Source organism: Hypomesus transpacificus, chromosome 14 (genome assembly GCF_021917145.1).
Source record: "Hypomesus transpacificus isolate Combined female chromosome 14, fHypTra1, whole genome shotgun sequence".
Taxonomy (NCBI): Eukaryota; Metazoa; Chordata; class Actinopteri; order Osmeriformes; family Osmeridae; genus Hypomesus; species Hypomesus transpacificus.
In genome coordinates this window covers 30994-47738 of record NC_061073.1, presented here as the reverse complement: position 1 = coordinate 47738, position 16745 = coordinate 30994, and the positions used below count along the sequence as shown (strand labels likewise).

The 16745-nt window shown below is 44.9% G+C and overlaps 1 protein-coding gene across 4 annotated transcripts in view; it reads right to left on the bottom strand.

Annotated features, from left to right (window-relative positions):
- Positions 1 to 1051: 1051 nt before the first annotated feature.
- Positions 1052 to 16745, bottom strand: part of LOC124477122 (neural cell adhesion molecule L1.1-like) — a 33579-nt gene continuing 17885 nt past the window's right edge. For 3 of the 4 annotated variants that reach the window (XM_047034687.1, XM_047034690.1, XM_047034691.1), the window contains 19 exons: positions 16037 to 16180; positions 15691 to 15802; positions 14928 to 15088; positions 10610 to 10760; positions 10398 to 10525; positions 10024 to 10125; positions 9469 to 9669; positions 9204 to 9274; positions 8759 to 8987; positions 6614 to 6726; positions 6196 to 6451; positions 5617 to 5739; positions 4454 to 4627; positions 3904 to 4017; positions 3600 to 3749; positions 3298 to 3429; positions 2988 to 3060; positions 2560 to 2571; positions 1052 to 2382 (listed from right to left, as the gene is read on the bottom strand). In XM_047034687.1, the coding sequence (XP_046890643.1) occupies positions 2127 to 2382; positions 2560 to 2571; positions 2988 to 3060; positions 3298 to 3429; positions 3600 to 3749; positions 3904 to 4017; positions 4454 to 4627; positions 5617 to 5739; positions 6196 to 6451; positions 6614 to 6726; positions 8759 to 8987; positions 9204 to 9274; positions 9469 to 9669; positions 10024 to 10125; positions 10398 to 10525; positions 10610 to 10760; positions 14928 to 15088; positions 15691 to 15802; positions 16037 to 16180 (2702 nt within the window). In that variant the 3' untranslated portion in view covers positions 1052 to 2126. The remainder of the gene's footprint in view (positions 2383 to 2559; positions 2572 to 2987; positions 3061 to 3297; positions 3430 to 3599; positions 3750 to 3903; positions 4018 to 4453; positions 4628 to 5616; positions 5740 to 6195; positions 6452 to 6613; positions 6727 to 8758; positions 8988 to 9203; positions 9275 to 9468; positions 9670 to 10023; positions 10126 to 10397; positions 10526 to 10609; positions 10761 to 14927; positions 15089 to 15690; positions 15803 to 16036; positions 16181 to 16745) is intronic. The other variant, XM_047034689.1, reaches the window with a different exon arrangement.

The window sequence follows — 16745 nt, the reverse complement described above, 5'->3', positions numbered from 1 at the left end:
ACGGCCCCGCCTCCCATTCCTACCAATACGCCCATGAGACTCCTTCATACCGATGCTGGAGACAGTGTTCAAGTTTCAGGTTTAAATATTGTAACAGGTATTGGAATTATTTGGTCCTGCTCCTCCCAGCCTAGCGGCCTAATCCCCGATGAATCTGTCAAATGTTTCCTAACGTATATGAACTGCTCTACTCATCGTCAATGTGAAAAAATACAAACAATAAATAATATTAAAATTGAAAAATGTTATGATACTGAATAATTCACCTAACAATTAGAGTTTTGCTGGAGCAAACACACCCACAAAAACTCCCATTGGCAGGTGAGGATATGTAATGTGTTTATTACAGGTTAGATACAGCGCACGATGCAACAAGCAGGTACAATATCAGTATACCTAAACACTGCAACATCCTGTGTGTGTGTGTCTCCGAACCCAACCTCGTCCTAAACACACACACACTCCCAAAGTACCGCAGATCTGTACACAGGGTAGAACTGACCTCTCATATTTCTGCTTTTTGTTATTATTTTTAACTCAAGATTGTATGTAGATCTTTTTTGAGTGTTTATATTAAGAAAAGAAGGCTTCAACAGGCAGATAGACATAACCATTCAGACAGACAGACAGGCAGACAGTCGGCCACCCAGACAGGCAGAGAGACAGACATAATGAAAACCAGCCAGGCTGGGACAGCATAGAGGAGGAGACCCCTCCTCCTCCTCCCCCCATTGTTTCTGGTCACGGCTGTTATGAGGATGTTGCGTATTGGTCAATATTTTCTGCTAATTCTCTAGCGCTAAAGCAACAGATGGTGAGCAGGTCTTCCTCTAGGCTGCTAGCCAGCCCCACAGGACTGCAAGCATCTGTTAAGCTACTAAAACTAGGGGTTAAAAAAGAACAGAGTTCAGTTTTAGTCAAAAGCAATTGGGGAAAAATGACAATCGTTAAGGTTCTATGTACATTCAAAGAATTAACTTCTGCTTCTCTTCTCCTCTTAACCTCAGTCTACCTGTACCTCCCTCCTTTCCCTCCCTCCCTCCTCTCCCTCTCTTCTCCTTCCTCCCCCTCTTCCTCCTCCTCCTCCTCCCTCTCTCTTTCATAGGAGCCAGTTTAGCTACAGATGGCTCCTGGATTTGTTGAAGCAGGCTTCAAATAGTGTGTTTGCATATGTGTGAGTGTCGATGTGTATGGAGGTGCTTTAATTTGTGTGTGTGGGCGTTGGGAGAATGGATGGATGGATGGATGGATGGATGGGTAGATGGATAGATGGGTGGACAGATGAAAACAGAGTGAGGAGGAGGCCAAACTCTCTTAAGGCATATCTTTCATCACTGTATGTCTGGGTTTGAGATTGAGAGCATGCATGCACTCACACACACGCGCCTCTGAGAACATGCATCTTAGGTATAGGAAGCTACTGGCACACACACAGCTCACAGTAAGTCATTCCAAACACATTCTCACACACTAGCAGAGGACACAGGAAAAGACTGAAGACACAAGACAAATGATAAAGCATGTGTAAAAATGTATGGAAAATTGATTTCATGGTAAATTAATATTGGTACCAAAAAGCATCAATGACATGGTCTTTAAGATGTTAAGTTTGTCACTACTCTCTCTCTCCACCCTCTCTCTCTCCACCCTCTCTCTCTATCCTCTCTCCCTCCATCCTTTTACCCTCTCCCTCTCCTTCCTCTCCTCCCTCTATCTTGAGGGCATGACACAGCTCTAGGACAGTGCTCATGAGTAGAACTAAGAGAGGGGGTTTGCCAGTATGTGTGTGTGTGTTGGTCTATCATGTGTATGACATAAAATTGGAGAGAAGGCAAGACAATATGTAAACAATTTCACATACACCTGTGAAATGCACTGGACTTCTGGGGTTTGTTGATGCATCAGTGTGTGTGTCTGTGTGTGTGTGTTTTGGCATCAAAGGCAGTTGAGTCAGGGTAAGACTGGTCAGTTCCTTACTGTCTTGATTTACATTTTACATTTATGCAGGCTTACTGCCTTGATCCAGGCAGTATGGTGTATTTAAGTGTGTGTGTAAGAGAGTGAGTGTATGTGTGTGTTTTAGTCAGTGTATGTGTGAATGTGTGTGTGAATGTGGGAGCGTGTATCTAAGTGGGCATATTAAGTATGGCCGAGAGGGAGGGAGCCAGAGGAGGGGGAGGGGCCGGATTCTCAGGGGAGGCAGGGCCAGAACTCTCATTGCCGTGGGGAACGGGTCCTCTTCCGCTGTACTGGCCAATGAAAGAGCCATCCTCGTTGAACTGGATGTCCACGCTGTCTCCGTACTCGGCCAGGGAGTCGTCGCTGGGCAGCTTGCTGTCAGCGCCCAGCGAGGGGCTGGCCGAACGCTTCTCATCCACGTCACTGGGACAGGCAGGAGGGTCATGTTAATCCACATACTTACAGACAGGATGGTATTTATACTACAGAGTCCATAGAGACAGAAACGGAAAACCAAGGTAGAGAGAGTTAATAAGATAATCACAGAGGAAGAGAGAGACACTGAGGAGAAGCAGAGGTTAAATCAGCTGAAGCGCTCACCTCTCCAGGGATCTGCAGAACCCAGCATGGAGGAGGAGAGGAAGAGAAGAAGGATAGAAGTAGGGGAGGATGAGGAGGGTAGAAGAAGAGGGAAGATGGAGAGGAAGCAGAGCAGCTAGGTTGTTCAACAGGACTCGCAGAGCAGTCTACCTAACTTAAGAGTTAAGTTATTGAGGACTGCATAGTAACTATGGAATCCTGCAGTACGGCAACAGATATTCGACTAAAATGTTCTTAATTACAGACTGATTAAAAGTTCTGTCCAATCATTGATTATTTTAAAATGAGGCTCTGTCTGTATGTAAAAGTAAAATGTTCTTGAAAACTGACACTTCAGGACACAGAGCAAGGGTCTAGAACACACATCAGGACAGAGGGGAAGGTTATAGAACACAGACCAGGACAGAGGGGAAGGTTCTGGAACACACCTGTATTCACCAAACGCCTCGTCTTTCATTGGTCGTGCTTCAGAGTCCAACTGCCCCTCCTCCTTATCTTTCACTGTTGGACAGATACATGTTACACACACTACACACCCATACAGACACACTATACACACAAACACACACTACACACCCCATACAGACACACTATACAAACAAACACACACTACACGCCCTATACACACAAGCACACCTACACACCCATACAGACAGACTATACCCACCTCCACACACGACACACCCCATACAGACACACTATACACACCTCCACACAACCCCCCCCCCCCCAGCATACCTGCGTATTTGCCTCCCCTGCTGCGCTTGATGAAGCAGAGGACCAGCAGCAGCAGGACCAGCAGCACCAGGGCGCTGATCAGGCCGATGAACCAGCCCTGCGTGGCAAAGCCCTCCAACACCTCCGACAGCTCTGGGGAAAAGAGACCAGTCAAACCCTGACCCTGACCCTTCACCCCTGACAGCTCTGGAGGAGAGAGAGGTCAAGTAAGTGCTTAGTGTGTGTATGTGTTTGCATGTATACATGTTTTGTGCTTGAGTGTGTGTGTGTGTGTGAGTGTGTGTGTGTGTGGGTGTACACACCTGGTCCAGCAGTCTGTATCTCATCCTCCCAATGGGTGTGGTTGTCATGGGTGATGAGGAGGCGGTACTGTGTCCCAGGCTGGAGGCCCATCAGCAAATAGGATCCCTGCGTTGAGTTCACCTGTTCTGATTCCTCCCACTCACCCCCAGCTGCACCAATTAGAAGAGACCACATCAGCACAAAGCACACGTGGTCAAGAATAGTCAGCCACCTAACCCTAACCCTCAACCCTCCTCCTCCCCTCCCACTCCTCCACCCCCCCTTCTCCTTTCTCAACCCTCCACCCACTCCTCCTCTCCCCACCTGTCTTGCGGAGGTAGAGGAAGTGGAAGGCGTGGTTGCGTTGTCGGTCTCCAGGGACCCAACTCAGGTTCACACTTGTGTCTCCCGCTACCATGCTGATATTGGATGGAGGGGCTGGGGGGAGGTGGGCAGAGAAGGGAGGAGAAAACACAGGCAGGGAGGGAGAAAAAGGAGGAGAGAGAAGGTGGACAAAGAGAAAGATACAACCTTCAGTATCAATGAAGCAATTAGAGAACAGATAAAAAGGTCTATACAATATAAAGAAGCCTAGAAGAAGTCTATAAAACAGTCTATAAAGCCGTCTTAGATAACTAGTCTATAAACCAGACTATATCCCAGTCTATGAACCAGACTATAGACCAGCCTATAAACCAGACTATAGATCAGTCTATAGTTAACTATAAAGCAATAAATGCTATAAACCAGTGTATGTACAAGACTATAAACCAGTCTATAAAAGTCGATCAACAGTCGATAGACCAGTCTATGACCCAGTCTGTGTAACTGAGAGGAACCACAGAGAAAGCATGCAACTCTGGTGTAATCACACCTCCATCCAGCAAGGTGGCGCCCTCCAACTGCAGGGGGAGTCCACGGCCGGCAGCCGTGCGGGCAAACACAGAAAACAGGTAGTGGCGGTGGGGGTCCAGCCCCTTCAACAGGAAGTGGGTCACTGAGGGGTCGTCAAAAAACTCCATCTGCTGGGGGCTCTCCTGACTCTCCACTACTCACACACACACATGCACGCACACACACATGACCACACACACACATGCACGCACACACACATGACCACACACACACATGCATGCACACACACACACATGCATGCTCGCACACACGCACACAAAATAAAATACTTCTGATTCTGTGGTAGACATTTTCTGTGCAAGTGTGGTTAGGTTTGGTAATGGTAGTATGCTAGTGTACCAATGTAGGATACTAGTATGCTGGTGTATTACGCTGGTATGATAGTCACCCTAACCTTAACCCATCTAGTATGCTAGTGTTGTATGTTAGTGTTCTAGAGTAGTGTATTAGTGTACGTACGGGGGTGGTACTCCAGCAGGTAGCCAGTCATGACTAGTGTGCTAGTATAGTATGCTAGTGTACTGTGCTAGTGTGTTAGTGTAGTGTGCTTGTGTAGTATGCTAGTATGCTATTGTGCTAGTGTAGTGTGCTAGTGTAGTGTGCTAGTGTACGTGCAGGGGTGGTACTCCAGCAGGTAGCCAGTCATGACTATTGTGCTAGTGTAGTGTGCTAGTATGCTAGTGTAGTGTGCTAGTGTACGTACAGGGGTGGTACTCCAGCAGGTAGCCAGTCATGACTAGTGTGCTAGTGTAGTATGGTAGTATGCTATTGTGCTAGTATAGTATGCTGTTGTGCTAGTGTAGTGTGCTACTGTGCTAGTGTAGTGTAGTGTGCTAGTGTAGTATGCTAGTATGCTATTGTGCCAGTTAGTATGCTATTGTGCTAGTGTAGTATGCTATTGTGCTAGTGTAGTGTGCTAGTGTACGTACAGGGGTGGTACTCCAGCAGGTAGCCAGTCATGACTAGTGTGCTAGTGTAGTATGCTAGTATGCTATTGTGCCAGTGTAGTATGCTATTGTGCTAGTGTAGTATGCTATTGTGCTAGTGTAGTGTGCTAGTGTAGTATGCTATTGTGCTAGTGTAGTATGCTATTGTGCTAGTGTAGTGTGCTAGTGTACGTACAGGGGTGGTACTCCAGCAGGTAGCCTGTCAGGATCCCGTTGGGCTGGAGAGGAGGACGCCAGTGCAGACTGAGCTCTGTTTCTGAGGGGCTCTCAAACTGGAGAGAGGAGGGGGGGCCTGGAGCTGCACACACACGCGCGCACACACACCCGCACGCACACACACACGTCCACATACACGCACACCACATGCACACACACAGACATGCACACATACATGCATTAGTATTTGCACATTTTGTCTCAAGACACACCTCTTTAAATACAGGACATGGACTGGGGTCAGGACATTGCATCGAAGGACACTGAAAGCTTAGCAGCACCATTTCCTGTGATTCTTGTGAAATTTGTATTTTCTCTGTTGTATTTGATATCCTGCTGTCACCGAAGAGACTGCACTGGACCATGTAATTGTGTGCAATTACATGTTATTGTTGCGTCCTGCCTGGCAGCTGAGATGTACTTTCCACTGTGAATGGTAAATACATATTGTTCATTGACTCTGGCAAATTAAATGTTAGACTGCTAGACACTCAATACCCTGACCCAGCACACACACACACACACTTTCTCTACTTACCTCCCTCTGGTGTGTTGAAAGACTGTGTTGGAGTGTGAGGCCCCTCCCCTTTGCTGTTAACAGCTGTAATTGACAGCTCATAGAGCGAATAGAGCTTCAGGCCTGGGATGTCTTCCTCTGTCTTGGACGCGTTGACCTCCAAAACCCTCCTGTCCTCCAACACCCTCTCCTGCCCTCCCCCCCTGCCTCCCCACACTCCCTCCCGGCGCTCCAGAGCGCGGCGATGGCGGCCATGCTTGATCCAGGTCAGGTAGATCTGAAGGGGACAGAAAAGACTGGCTGTAATTGGTCGCTATGAGCCATCCACCTGTAATAGTGGCTGTGATTGTTTGATAGGGACCATTCTCCTGTAACGGTGTCTGTGATTGGTTATTATAAACTATCCTCCAGTAATGGTGGCTGTGATTGGAGTTCTTACCCGGTATCCTGTCAACAAGCCGCGGGTCTGCTCCGTGGAGATGGCCTCCCAGCTCACCCGGGCCGTGCTGTTCTGCACCTGCACCTTCAGCCTTGTAGGGTAGCCCAGGGGGACTGGGGGGAGGAGGACAGGAAAAAGGTGGAAAGCTTGTGATCGTGTAATTGTGTATTTGTGTGAGTTTTCTTTGTGTGTGTGCGTGTTGTGATACTCGGTGAGGGAGGAGGAGGAGAGATCAAGGGAAGGCAGATCATGAACCTGGGGAAGGTCATCCATTGTAACTACTTCCACCTGCTAACCCTTGCCTCATGACCGGCGCCCACCTGTAGCCAATTGGGGGCCTAATTGGACGGCCTACAGAATCCACAGAGGGGATGGAGGCCGCAGGACGACAGGGCCAAGCGTCCTGCAGCAATGACAGGTGATTTAGGATCTATCCAACCTTTTTTCTAGTGATGGGGGAAACAAAGCTTTTCGAAGCAACAAGCTATTTGAAACAATTGTGTCAAAAAAGTTGCTTTTTCAAAGCGTCTTTACATCTTCTCCATAGGGACACCTGCTGGTCAGTTCATGGTATGGCGACTGTACCGACAGATTCATGGTATGGCAACTGTACCGACAGATTCATGGTATGGCAACTGTACCGACAGATTGAGATGGGTATGGCTGCAGCCTGCAGCCTGCAGCCTCCCGTCTCATGCCCTCATGCCCAAGCTGTCCAACGGTAAATTCAGAGGGTCAAAAATACTAAATCGCTAATTATTTTACGGATGGAGTTAAAGGTAAGTTTGTGAGCACGTTTGTTGCAATAAATTGATAAACTTATCTTTCTATGAAACCTGCGATGACCTTCATTTAAAACTGCATCAGCGTTTTATGTTTTGGGGGGGGGGGGGTTTCTATGAAACCTGCGATGACCTTCATTTAAAACTGCATCAGCGTTTTATGTTGACATTTGTCAGCAAATATTATCTAACGTTACCTAGAGCAATTTATGCTTGCAGACTTTGATGGTTTCTTTTTGTGATTTTCCTTAAGGTACACATCAGTGTCTTTAAAAAAAAGAACACACCGCTTGTAGTCTAGCTAAAAAAAACACGTACACCAAAGTAGGAAGGAAAAATAGCGGACAAGACAAGCTTTTATTTTGACAAGTAGAGGCATGACACGGGAGGGCATGAGACGGGAGGGCATGAGGCGGTAGGCTGCAGGCGGCAGCCATACACTCTTGGAGATATCGAAGGAATCGAGTGACGTCAAGTCTCAATGTTTCGTCAATGACAATTTGATAAATGAAGGTTTTGTGACGTGTACGTGTCAAAATACGTTTTCAACATTTTATATTCATGACGTATATTTTTTGGTTCTGATGGCAATAATCACATTTTCAACTAGGTTGAGTCCTATGGCTTAGTGGTAAGAGTGCTGTCGTAATGGCTGAGATTTTGTGATTGATTCTTACCTTACTTTAGGAAGTGTATGCTAAATTAATGAATAATATTTAATATTGTAGACCAGGGGATACAGTTTTGGGACATGCTTGTGGAACTAGGAAAGGGATGGCCACATATGAAGGCTGGCTACATTTTGTAAACAAAGAGAGATGTATGTATGTCCTTGTGTATTAGTGATTTCTGAAGTCTTTTAAGCATTTGAAAAAACGCAGTTTGTCTCGGATCCTATCAGACTGCACGACACTGTCAGCTGTGTGACGTCCGTAATACGACGGGTGATTGCGTGTTTTTTGGTCATTTGAAGCCATGCTCAACACACTACAAGCTCGACATGTTTGTATCAGTACCCTTTGCTTCGAAAGGTCGATACCACTTTGTGAGCATGGCTTTGTGTAACATCACTACTTTTTAATTTCTCTGGTTTTTTGTTGTTTTTCAAGGCAGTAAGGAGTCAAGGCAGTAAGGAGTCAAGGCAGTAAGGAGTTCTTTCCGCCTCCCCCAGACTGGGAAGGAAGGTCTTTGGGGGGGGGGGGGGTTTGTTTTTCCCTGGTAGCTTCCCCAATTTCTTTGTGTTATAATAAAAGGCATTTTGTTCTGTTTGCAAATCTTCCCCCTGCAATATCTGCCACTCACGTGCCTCCTATGCTGGGCGAGCCACTGTGTCAATGTGTGAGTGCGTGTGGTTGGTACTAACCGTCCTCTCCAGAGTGGCCCTTGTGAGCAACGGCGAGCTCTCTGGCCTCCCCCAGAGAGTTGACGGCCTGGACCTTGATCTCCCAGGGAGTGAACACGCCGCTGTCGTTCACCAGCATGGGAGGGCGGGGTGTGTAGGCATGGCTCCAGTGGGGGCCACGCCCCCCTGCCTGTCGCCATGACACCTTGTACTGGAACCCTGGACCGTTATACTCACGGGGGGGCATCTCCTGCTCACACAAACATACATATGCATGCACACACACACAAACACACACAGATTGATAAAGATTTAGACTAATAATACTCATTATTGTATAACTACTATGATATATTCTAAACCAGAAGGACTCCAAAATTTAACCTTTACACACATCAGTTACACACATCAGTTACACACATCTGCGCACACACACAGATGGCAGAGGGCAGACTGAGACACTTACATCCCACATGATGAGCAGAGTCCCGGGGTCGGTGGACTCACTACGCACTTTATCTGGGTTTCTGCCTGGAACTGAGGGAGAGAGAGAGGGGGAAGGCAGATAAATGGGGCAGATGTGAGGAAGGAGAGAGGGGGACAGAGGGGAAAAGATAGAGAAACAAGTTAGTTGTGGGGTTTACAAGGTTTGTCCTTGCATAATTTAGAAGAGTTAGTTATGGCGGGGTGTGTCTACAGTGTTGTGAGGTGGTGTAGTGAGGCAGCCTCACCAGCAGGTGAAGTGCTGTAGGAGTCAGAGGGCTCGCTGGGGACACTTCTGCCCAGCTCGTTGACCCCTGTGACCCGGAAGCGGTAGGTGGAGAAGGGGAGGACACGCAGCTCCAGGTGGCCAACATCTCCAGAGACCCGGGCCTTCTCCTCCCACCTCCCCTCGTCAGAGTGCTGCTCCTCCCTCCCCTCCACCACAAACTCTGCAGGGGAGAGCAGGTATTCAGAGAGATATACACAGGGTTAAAATGTATTGGTATATTTATAGAAACAGATCCACAAAATGAGGATAATACCCAGGGCACCTGTGGCAGTGCTGTTGTGAGTGTGTGTATGTGTGTGTACCTGTGGTAGGACTGTTCTGAGGTTGTGTGTATACCTGTGGTAGGACTGTTGTAAGTGTGTGTGTGTGTACCTGTGGTAGGACTGTTGTAAGTGTGTGTGTATGTACCTGTGGTAGGAGTGTTCTGAGGTTGTGTGTGTGTACCTGTGGTAGGGCTGTTATGAGGTTGTGTGTGTGTACCTGTGGGAGGGTTGTTGTAAGTGTGTGTGTGTACCTGTGGTAGGGCTGTTGTGAGTGTGTCCAGGTGTCCAGCTGAGAGTAACAGTGTTGTCCTGCAGCTCAGACAGAGAGAGGGCTCTGGGGGGGTCCGGAGGAGCTGGAGGGCACAGTGTGTTAGAGACCCAAACACACACATATATATATATATATATATATATGTACATACATATATACAAAAACACATATACATACTCACATATGCACACACACATACATATATACGCACACTAGCATATGCACACACACATAAAAACACAATACACACACATACTCACATATGCACGCACCCACACACTTACATACACAGACTTATACACATACAACCACAGGTATACACACACTCACCCACCTAAACACACACACACTCACCCACGACAGTGATAGAGCCTCTAGCTTCTACTTTGTCCAGCCTGGTGATGACCTCACAGGAGTACAGCCCCCCATCCTCTGATTGGACGCTTCTGACTCTGAGGGTTCCGTTCTCAAAGGTAGTGTACCTTAATGAGCAAATACAGTTGTCAGTGTTTCTGTGCACGAGTGAGTGTGACTGAATGTGTGTGACTGAATGTGTGTGTGTGTACTTGTCTGTCTCCATGATCTTGCGTCCATCTTTCCTCCAGACCACCTGGATATCAGTCAACTGAGGATCCTTGTAGAACAGACAGTCCAATGAGCACTCACTACCTCTGATGAGCCGTTCACTTTGAGGACCTATCAGCATGACTGTACGGTCTGGAGAGAGAGAGACGGGGGGAAAGGAAGAGAAAGGGAGAGAGAGGTGTTGAGTGATAGAGAAGGAGAGAATGATTGAAAGGTAGAGAGAAAGAGAGTGGGAGAGACGCTGTGAGATAGGGAGAGAGACAACGGCCGCGTTTCCCAGATTCGTTAAGAAGATCCGTTAAAATGCTTTTAATGCTAAGAGCTTCTTAGGAGCGTTCTAAGAGCGTTCTAGAGCGCTCTTAGAACGCTCCTAAGAAGCTCTTAGCATTAAAAGCATTTTAACGAATCTGGGAAACGCGGCCATGGACCGCTAAAGAGATATTATATACTGCATATTACATTTTCCTTTAGCAGATATATCCAATGATGTACGGGAGGTTTGAACCTGCAAGCTCTTTATCTGCGGTCCAGTGCTCTGAGCTTTACCTCCCCTATACTTTTTTATTTTTATTTTATTTGAAATAAGTATGCATACTTATTATTTATGAAGATTACATACATTAAAAAGCTTACATTTGTTGATGCTCATTTACACTTAATAAAATAATAAAAATAATAAGCGTGAAGTGTATAATAAAAACCTTTTTTCTTTTTCTTCTAAGATTCTTCTCATACCCTGCAACAGGGGGTGGTGATGATGAAAACCTGCGGGTCTACTGTAGCCCCACAGGTTTTTAAATGTTTATCTGCTCCAAATGACTGGGTTGTGAAAACAAAAGCTGGAAGCAAAATAGCCCATCACTAATAATTGGGCCCTTTGTGCACTAATCCTAAACCTCCACCTGTCACTGAAGGTCAGTCACTGCTGCTGTTGCTAGTCAAACTTCACTGAGGGGATTGTCTGAATGCCCCAGAATTGAAAAATGTTTCTTTATGTATATTTGAGTCCACACATTCGTAAATATAGGCCTACATTTCAACTATATGGAAACGGATTATGAGGTCGATCGGATTAAATGAACGAAAATGAGGCACAATTTTCCTTCATCTGTCCATATCTTTTTAGTGCTGCAGACGGGAGAGAAATGCCCGTGGCAAGCTAACTAGCTAGATAGAGCGAAGGGGAATTTGTAACACTCTATACTAGCTCAATACTAGCTACTCTGAAACGGGCACTCATAAGACATAGAGTACAATTGGAGGATTGTAGGGGCCAAAACTAAATAAATAATTGGTTAAATACTTGAATAAATACATAATTATATAATATAAAGCTTAAATAAATGACTAATGATATAATTGAAGGCCTAATTGACATACCACATTTATAAATTACAAAATAAATGACACACTAAATATATGAATGTTACATGTATTTGTGTGTATATATATATAGATTAACGTTTTCATGTGTTCACATTTATTTATTTATACTTTCATTTATCCACAGTGTAACTTGTTGTAGCAAAATAATTCTGTCGTCCCCCCTCAAAAGTCAAGGGGCGGGTTAAAGCCTCTGATTGGTGAATGAACAGTATTACACTTCAGGCAGGCTCAACCAGTCGATCAAGCTCTCTTCGATCCAGAGGGATCCTCTAGTCTCACTCTGCAGCCTCATTGTGTGCGATACTGCAAAATATAGTATCGATCCGATACCAAGTAAATACAGGGTCAGTATTGCCAGTATTGCCAATACCAACACCGAAAAGCAGTTTATCTACTTTTGTGTCAGAGAAAGCGATGCCTCATAATATCGAAAGTGAATGCATAATCAACATGAAAATTTGAATGATCATGATCACTGAATGATTTTGTGATTTTTCCTTTTAATTAATTGATTATTATTATTTGTAAACAGGTGTTATCGTGTGAAGTTGTGGATGGAGAAATTACCGGGCAAGTAATCAGAAGGTTGCTGGTTCGATTCTCGGCCGCACAAATAACGTTGTGTCCTTGGGCAAGGCACTTCACTCTACTTGCCTCGGGGAGAAAGTCCCTGTACTTACTGTAAATCGCTCTGGATAGGAGCGTCTGCTAAATTATTAAATGTAAACCCGGCCCCTAACTTTGACAGGTGACGACAGATTAATTTTGCTGCAGCAAGTTACACAGTGGATAAATTAAGGTATAAATAAATACATGTGAACAAATGAAAAAGTTAATCTACACACACACACACGTTTCTTTTTTTTTTTTAACCCTTATTTACCCAGGCAAGATTATTAAGAACAAATTCTTATTTACAGTAATGGCCTGACAAGTACATGTAACATTTATACAGTTAGTGTCTCACTTAATTTGTAATGTATGCATTTTGTATGTCAATTACGCATTATATTATATAATTAGTCATTTATTAAAGTATTTTTGCCATTCAATTATCTATTTATTTAGTTTTGGACCCTATAATCCTCCATACATACATGCCTACTGGAAAATGTTTGCCGTTTTTACAGGCCTTGTAAAGGAGACCTTCGTAACCAGATTTAACAAAGTTTAGGCTATGGCATTGAAGTTCAGGTTCATAGTCAGATAGTTTCACCAATTGAAAAAACGAATCTGGGACAAAAATGCAAAAAATTATGTCGCCGTTTGGCTTGATAAAGTATAGGTTAAGCCACGGTGGAATAATTTTTCTTACAGTGTCCCACGTAGCCTACAGCATTGCAGTGAGCGACACTGGTTTGAAATCACAGGTAGGATGATTATAATTTAACCAACCAATTGTTAACTTGTAATCTAATATCATAATAAATCCTAAAACGAACATTTATTTGTGAGGAATTTTAAGATTGAAAACTGATGTATCACAGACCACTGTCGTATGTGTCGGGCAACAGAAGCTAATATCATGATGCCTCGGATGTCACTGAACGCCTCAGTGGAATAGCAGACTACTGTTTCCGAAAGTAGCTACTTACTAATATCAGAGTATATCATATTGTACATTACATTTCACAATTGTGTTTTTTATCACAATGTTAAATCAGTAAATAGTTTTCACCCTGACCTCTTTGCCTGTGGCATTTTCTGCAGTTGTCTTGCCATTTTAGGTAGTTAGCCTAGCTATCTGCCAGAATTTAACGAGCTGCTAAACTAATGTTCTACTACAGGTAGTCACGCGTATGTTCGTAAGTGAAGTTTCTGACTGTGGCGAACTAGTTACCCACCGTTAGCTTCACTTCTCCTCAAAATCTTAAACTGTACCTAAACCATCAAACAGAACATTTGTGCGAATACAAACGACGCAATCGGGACCAAGACAAACATTTTGACACGTCTATGTATTTGAGTTTTTTTAGGGGTAGGCAAATAATAATAAATATTAGTGCTGTCAAACGATTAAAATATTTAATCACAATTAATTGAATTAATGTCATAGTTAATTGCGATTAATCGCACATTTTTATCTGTTCTAAATGTCCATTGATTTCTTTTTGTCCCATAATTTTTTTTAATTTTTTATATATTTTCTTATCAACATGGAAAAGGGGATCGGATTGCTTAGTGCAAATTATTTTTTTAAATTGAAAACAACATTGCAATCGCCTGGCTTTGACGAGGGGGCGGAGAATTTGCATCAGCTGTGTGCTTGGCCATCAAGTGGTATTTTAAACTGGAGGTGCTGCGATGATAGCTCAGTTCACAACGACAAAACACACAGATCAATTTGGTCATGTCAATGGAACCATTTGGCAACTTTTTAAAAGTAAATGTTCCATTCAGAATTTTGTTGGCATCCATTTCGGCGTCTCGCTCTCGCCAGCCACTCAAAACGTAACGTTAGCTTACTACTCTTTGGCCGGCTCGCAAGCCCAAACAAGTGTGTGCGGCGTGCCTGTTGTTTCGTTTCCGGTCTAGGTAGATCCGGTGTGGTGTTGTAGTTTTTCTAACGTGAATAGTTGCTGCAACAGCATGTGAAAAAAACTACAAAGTTTGCTTGGCCAAAAAGAACGTTAATCGCGCAATTAAAAAATTGACGCTGTTAAAATGGGTTTGCGTTAAAGCCGTTAATAACGCGTTAAACTGACAGCACTAATAAATATATTTGGGAGATTACAATAGGTTGTGCTCTTGCCAAAGGCAAGCACACCTAATAATAATAATAAAACTAATTAAAACAATACGAGCCTTGCAGCTCTGCTGCTTGGCCCCTAATTAGTAATTATTCCTAATTAGTGAATTCCGTCATTTAAACTGTTGATTGGTTAATTGATTAGGTAAAGGTGTGTGACTCACTGAGGACCTCCAGGTGAGCAGTGATGCTGATGTTGGTGTGTGTGAGAGAGCAGGTGTACGTTCCTGCATCTTCTCTACTGGCGTTGGTCAGCTCCAGGGTTCCATTGGTCAGCAGGGAAACTCGAGGGTCAGACAAAAGCAGCTCCATTCCTTCACTCTCCCTGCACACACACACACCACACAAATACAAACACACAAACACATCATACACACACACTGTTTCATCAGCAATGACACATTTGATAATCTGTAGAAGGTCCCTGTATGACCACTAGAGGGTCTTTCCACCAGGCTCAGTGAGTGCGTGTGTATAAGTGGTAGCGTGAGTGATTGTATGTGATACTGTCTGAACGTTGGTGTGTGTTTGTTGTATTGTTTGCATTTGTCAGTGAGTGAGGGAATGAGTGTGTGTGTGTGTGTATGTGTGATTGAGTGTGTGTGATACCTTGTGAGTCTTTTCTGAGCGGTAGTGAGTGTGTATGTGTGTCTGATAGTGTGTGTTGTGTGGTAGTGTGTGTGGTAGTGTGTGTGGTAGTCCATGTGGTAGTGTGTGTGTGGTAGTAAGTGTGTGTGTGGTAGTGAGTGTGTGTGTGGTAGTTAGTGTGTGTGTGGTAGTGAGTGTGTGTGGTACTGAGTGTGTGTGTGGTCGTGAGTGTGGGGGGTAGTGCATGTGGTAGTGTGTGTGCGGTAGTGGGTGTGGTAGTGTGTGTGTGGTAGTGGGTGTATGTGTAGTAGTGAGTGTGTGTGTGGTAGAGTGTCTCACCAGGAGATGTGGGGCCTGGGGGATCCGAAGGTATCACAGTGCAGGCTGATCTGTCCCCCTTCAGTGACCCAATACACCACTCCGTCTGAAGACAAGACCTGGGGGGGCAGCTCTGGGTGGAGGAGGGGGGGGTGAAGAGGGTGGAGGTGAGGGAGGAGGTGAGGGTGAGGTATTGACATTAGTGTTCTGGGGACCATTTTAACAATGTTGTCTCTGAAATAAGGAAATAGAGGCTGGAGTGTGTGGTAGTGTACGTGCGTGTGTGTGTGTGTGGTAGTGTGTACGTAGTAGAGTGTGTGTGTGCGTGTATGTAGTAGAGTGTGTGTGCATGTGTGTGAGTGCTCACCTATGACGTAGATGTAAGTGTTGATGATGATGCTGCCATGTGTGTTGGAGGCTTCACACTGGTAGATGGCTGTGTCAGCGTACTCCACATCTCTCAGGATCAAAACCCCCCCCCACACTCGCCTCCGGGGCTCTGGGTCCACAGCTGGGGGGAGACAGGGTTAGGGTTAGGGGGGAGTTAGAGTTGAGGGAGACAGGGTTAGGGGGGAGTTACGGCTGTTAAAATGTTAAAACTGCTCAAATAATAACGATGTTGAAAAAAAGGTGTAAAGGGTGGGTTTTTACAAATGCTGAACGCTCGCTGATATTGCTGTCTGTCTTACTAGAACGGCGTATCTATGCGTCGTTGCTAATGTGTGCTGACGTTGTGATTGTGTGTGTTTGTGTGTGTGTATGTGAGAGAGACAGAGAGATGGAGGCAAAGCAGGGAAAGGGAAAGAAATGCAGCTGAACGAATACCCTGCATGTTTTAAATAGTGTTAAAAAATAATAATAATAATGAAATGCATTATGTGGCGGCCGGTGTTGATTCTGTGGTACCCGCCACGAATTAGGCAGAATCCCAATAATCTGTTTTACCCTTACCCCTTAGTTTACCACTAGCACTTGTCCCTCGACACTGAGGGGTAAGGGCTAGGGGTGAAAACGTACCCCTATGAAATGAGACACCACTTGGTTACGGTTATGTATATTGATGTCTCCAAAGCAAG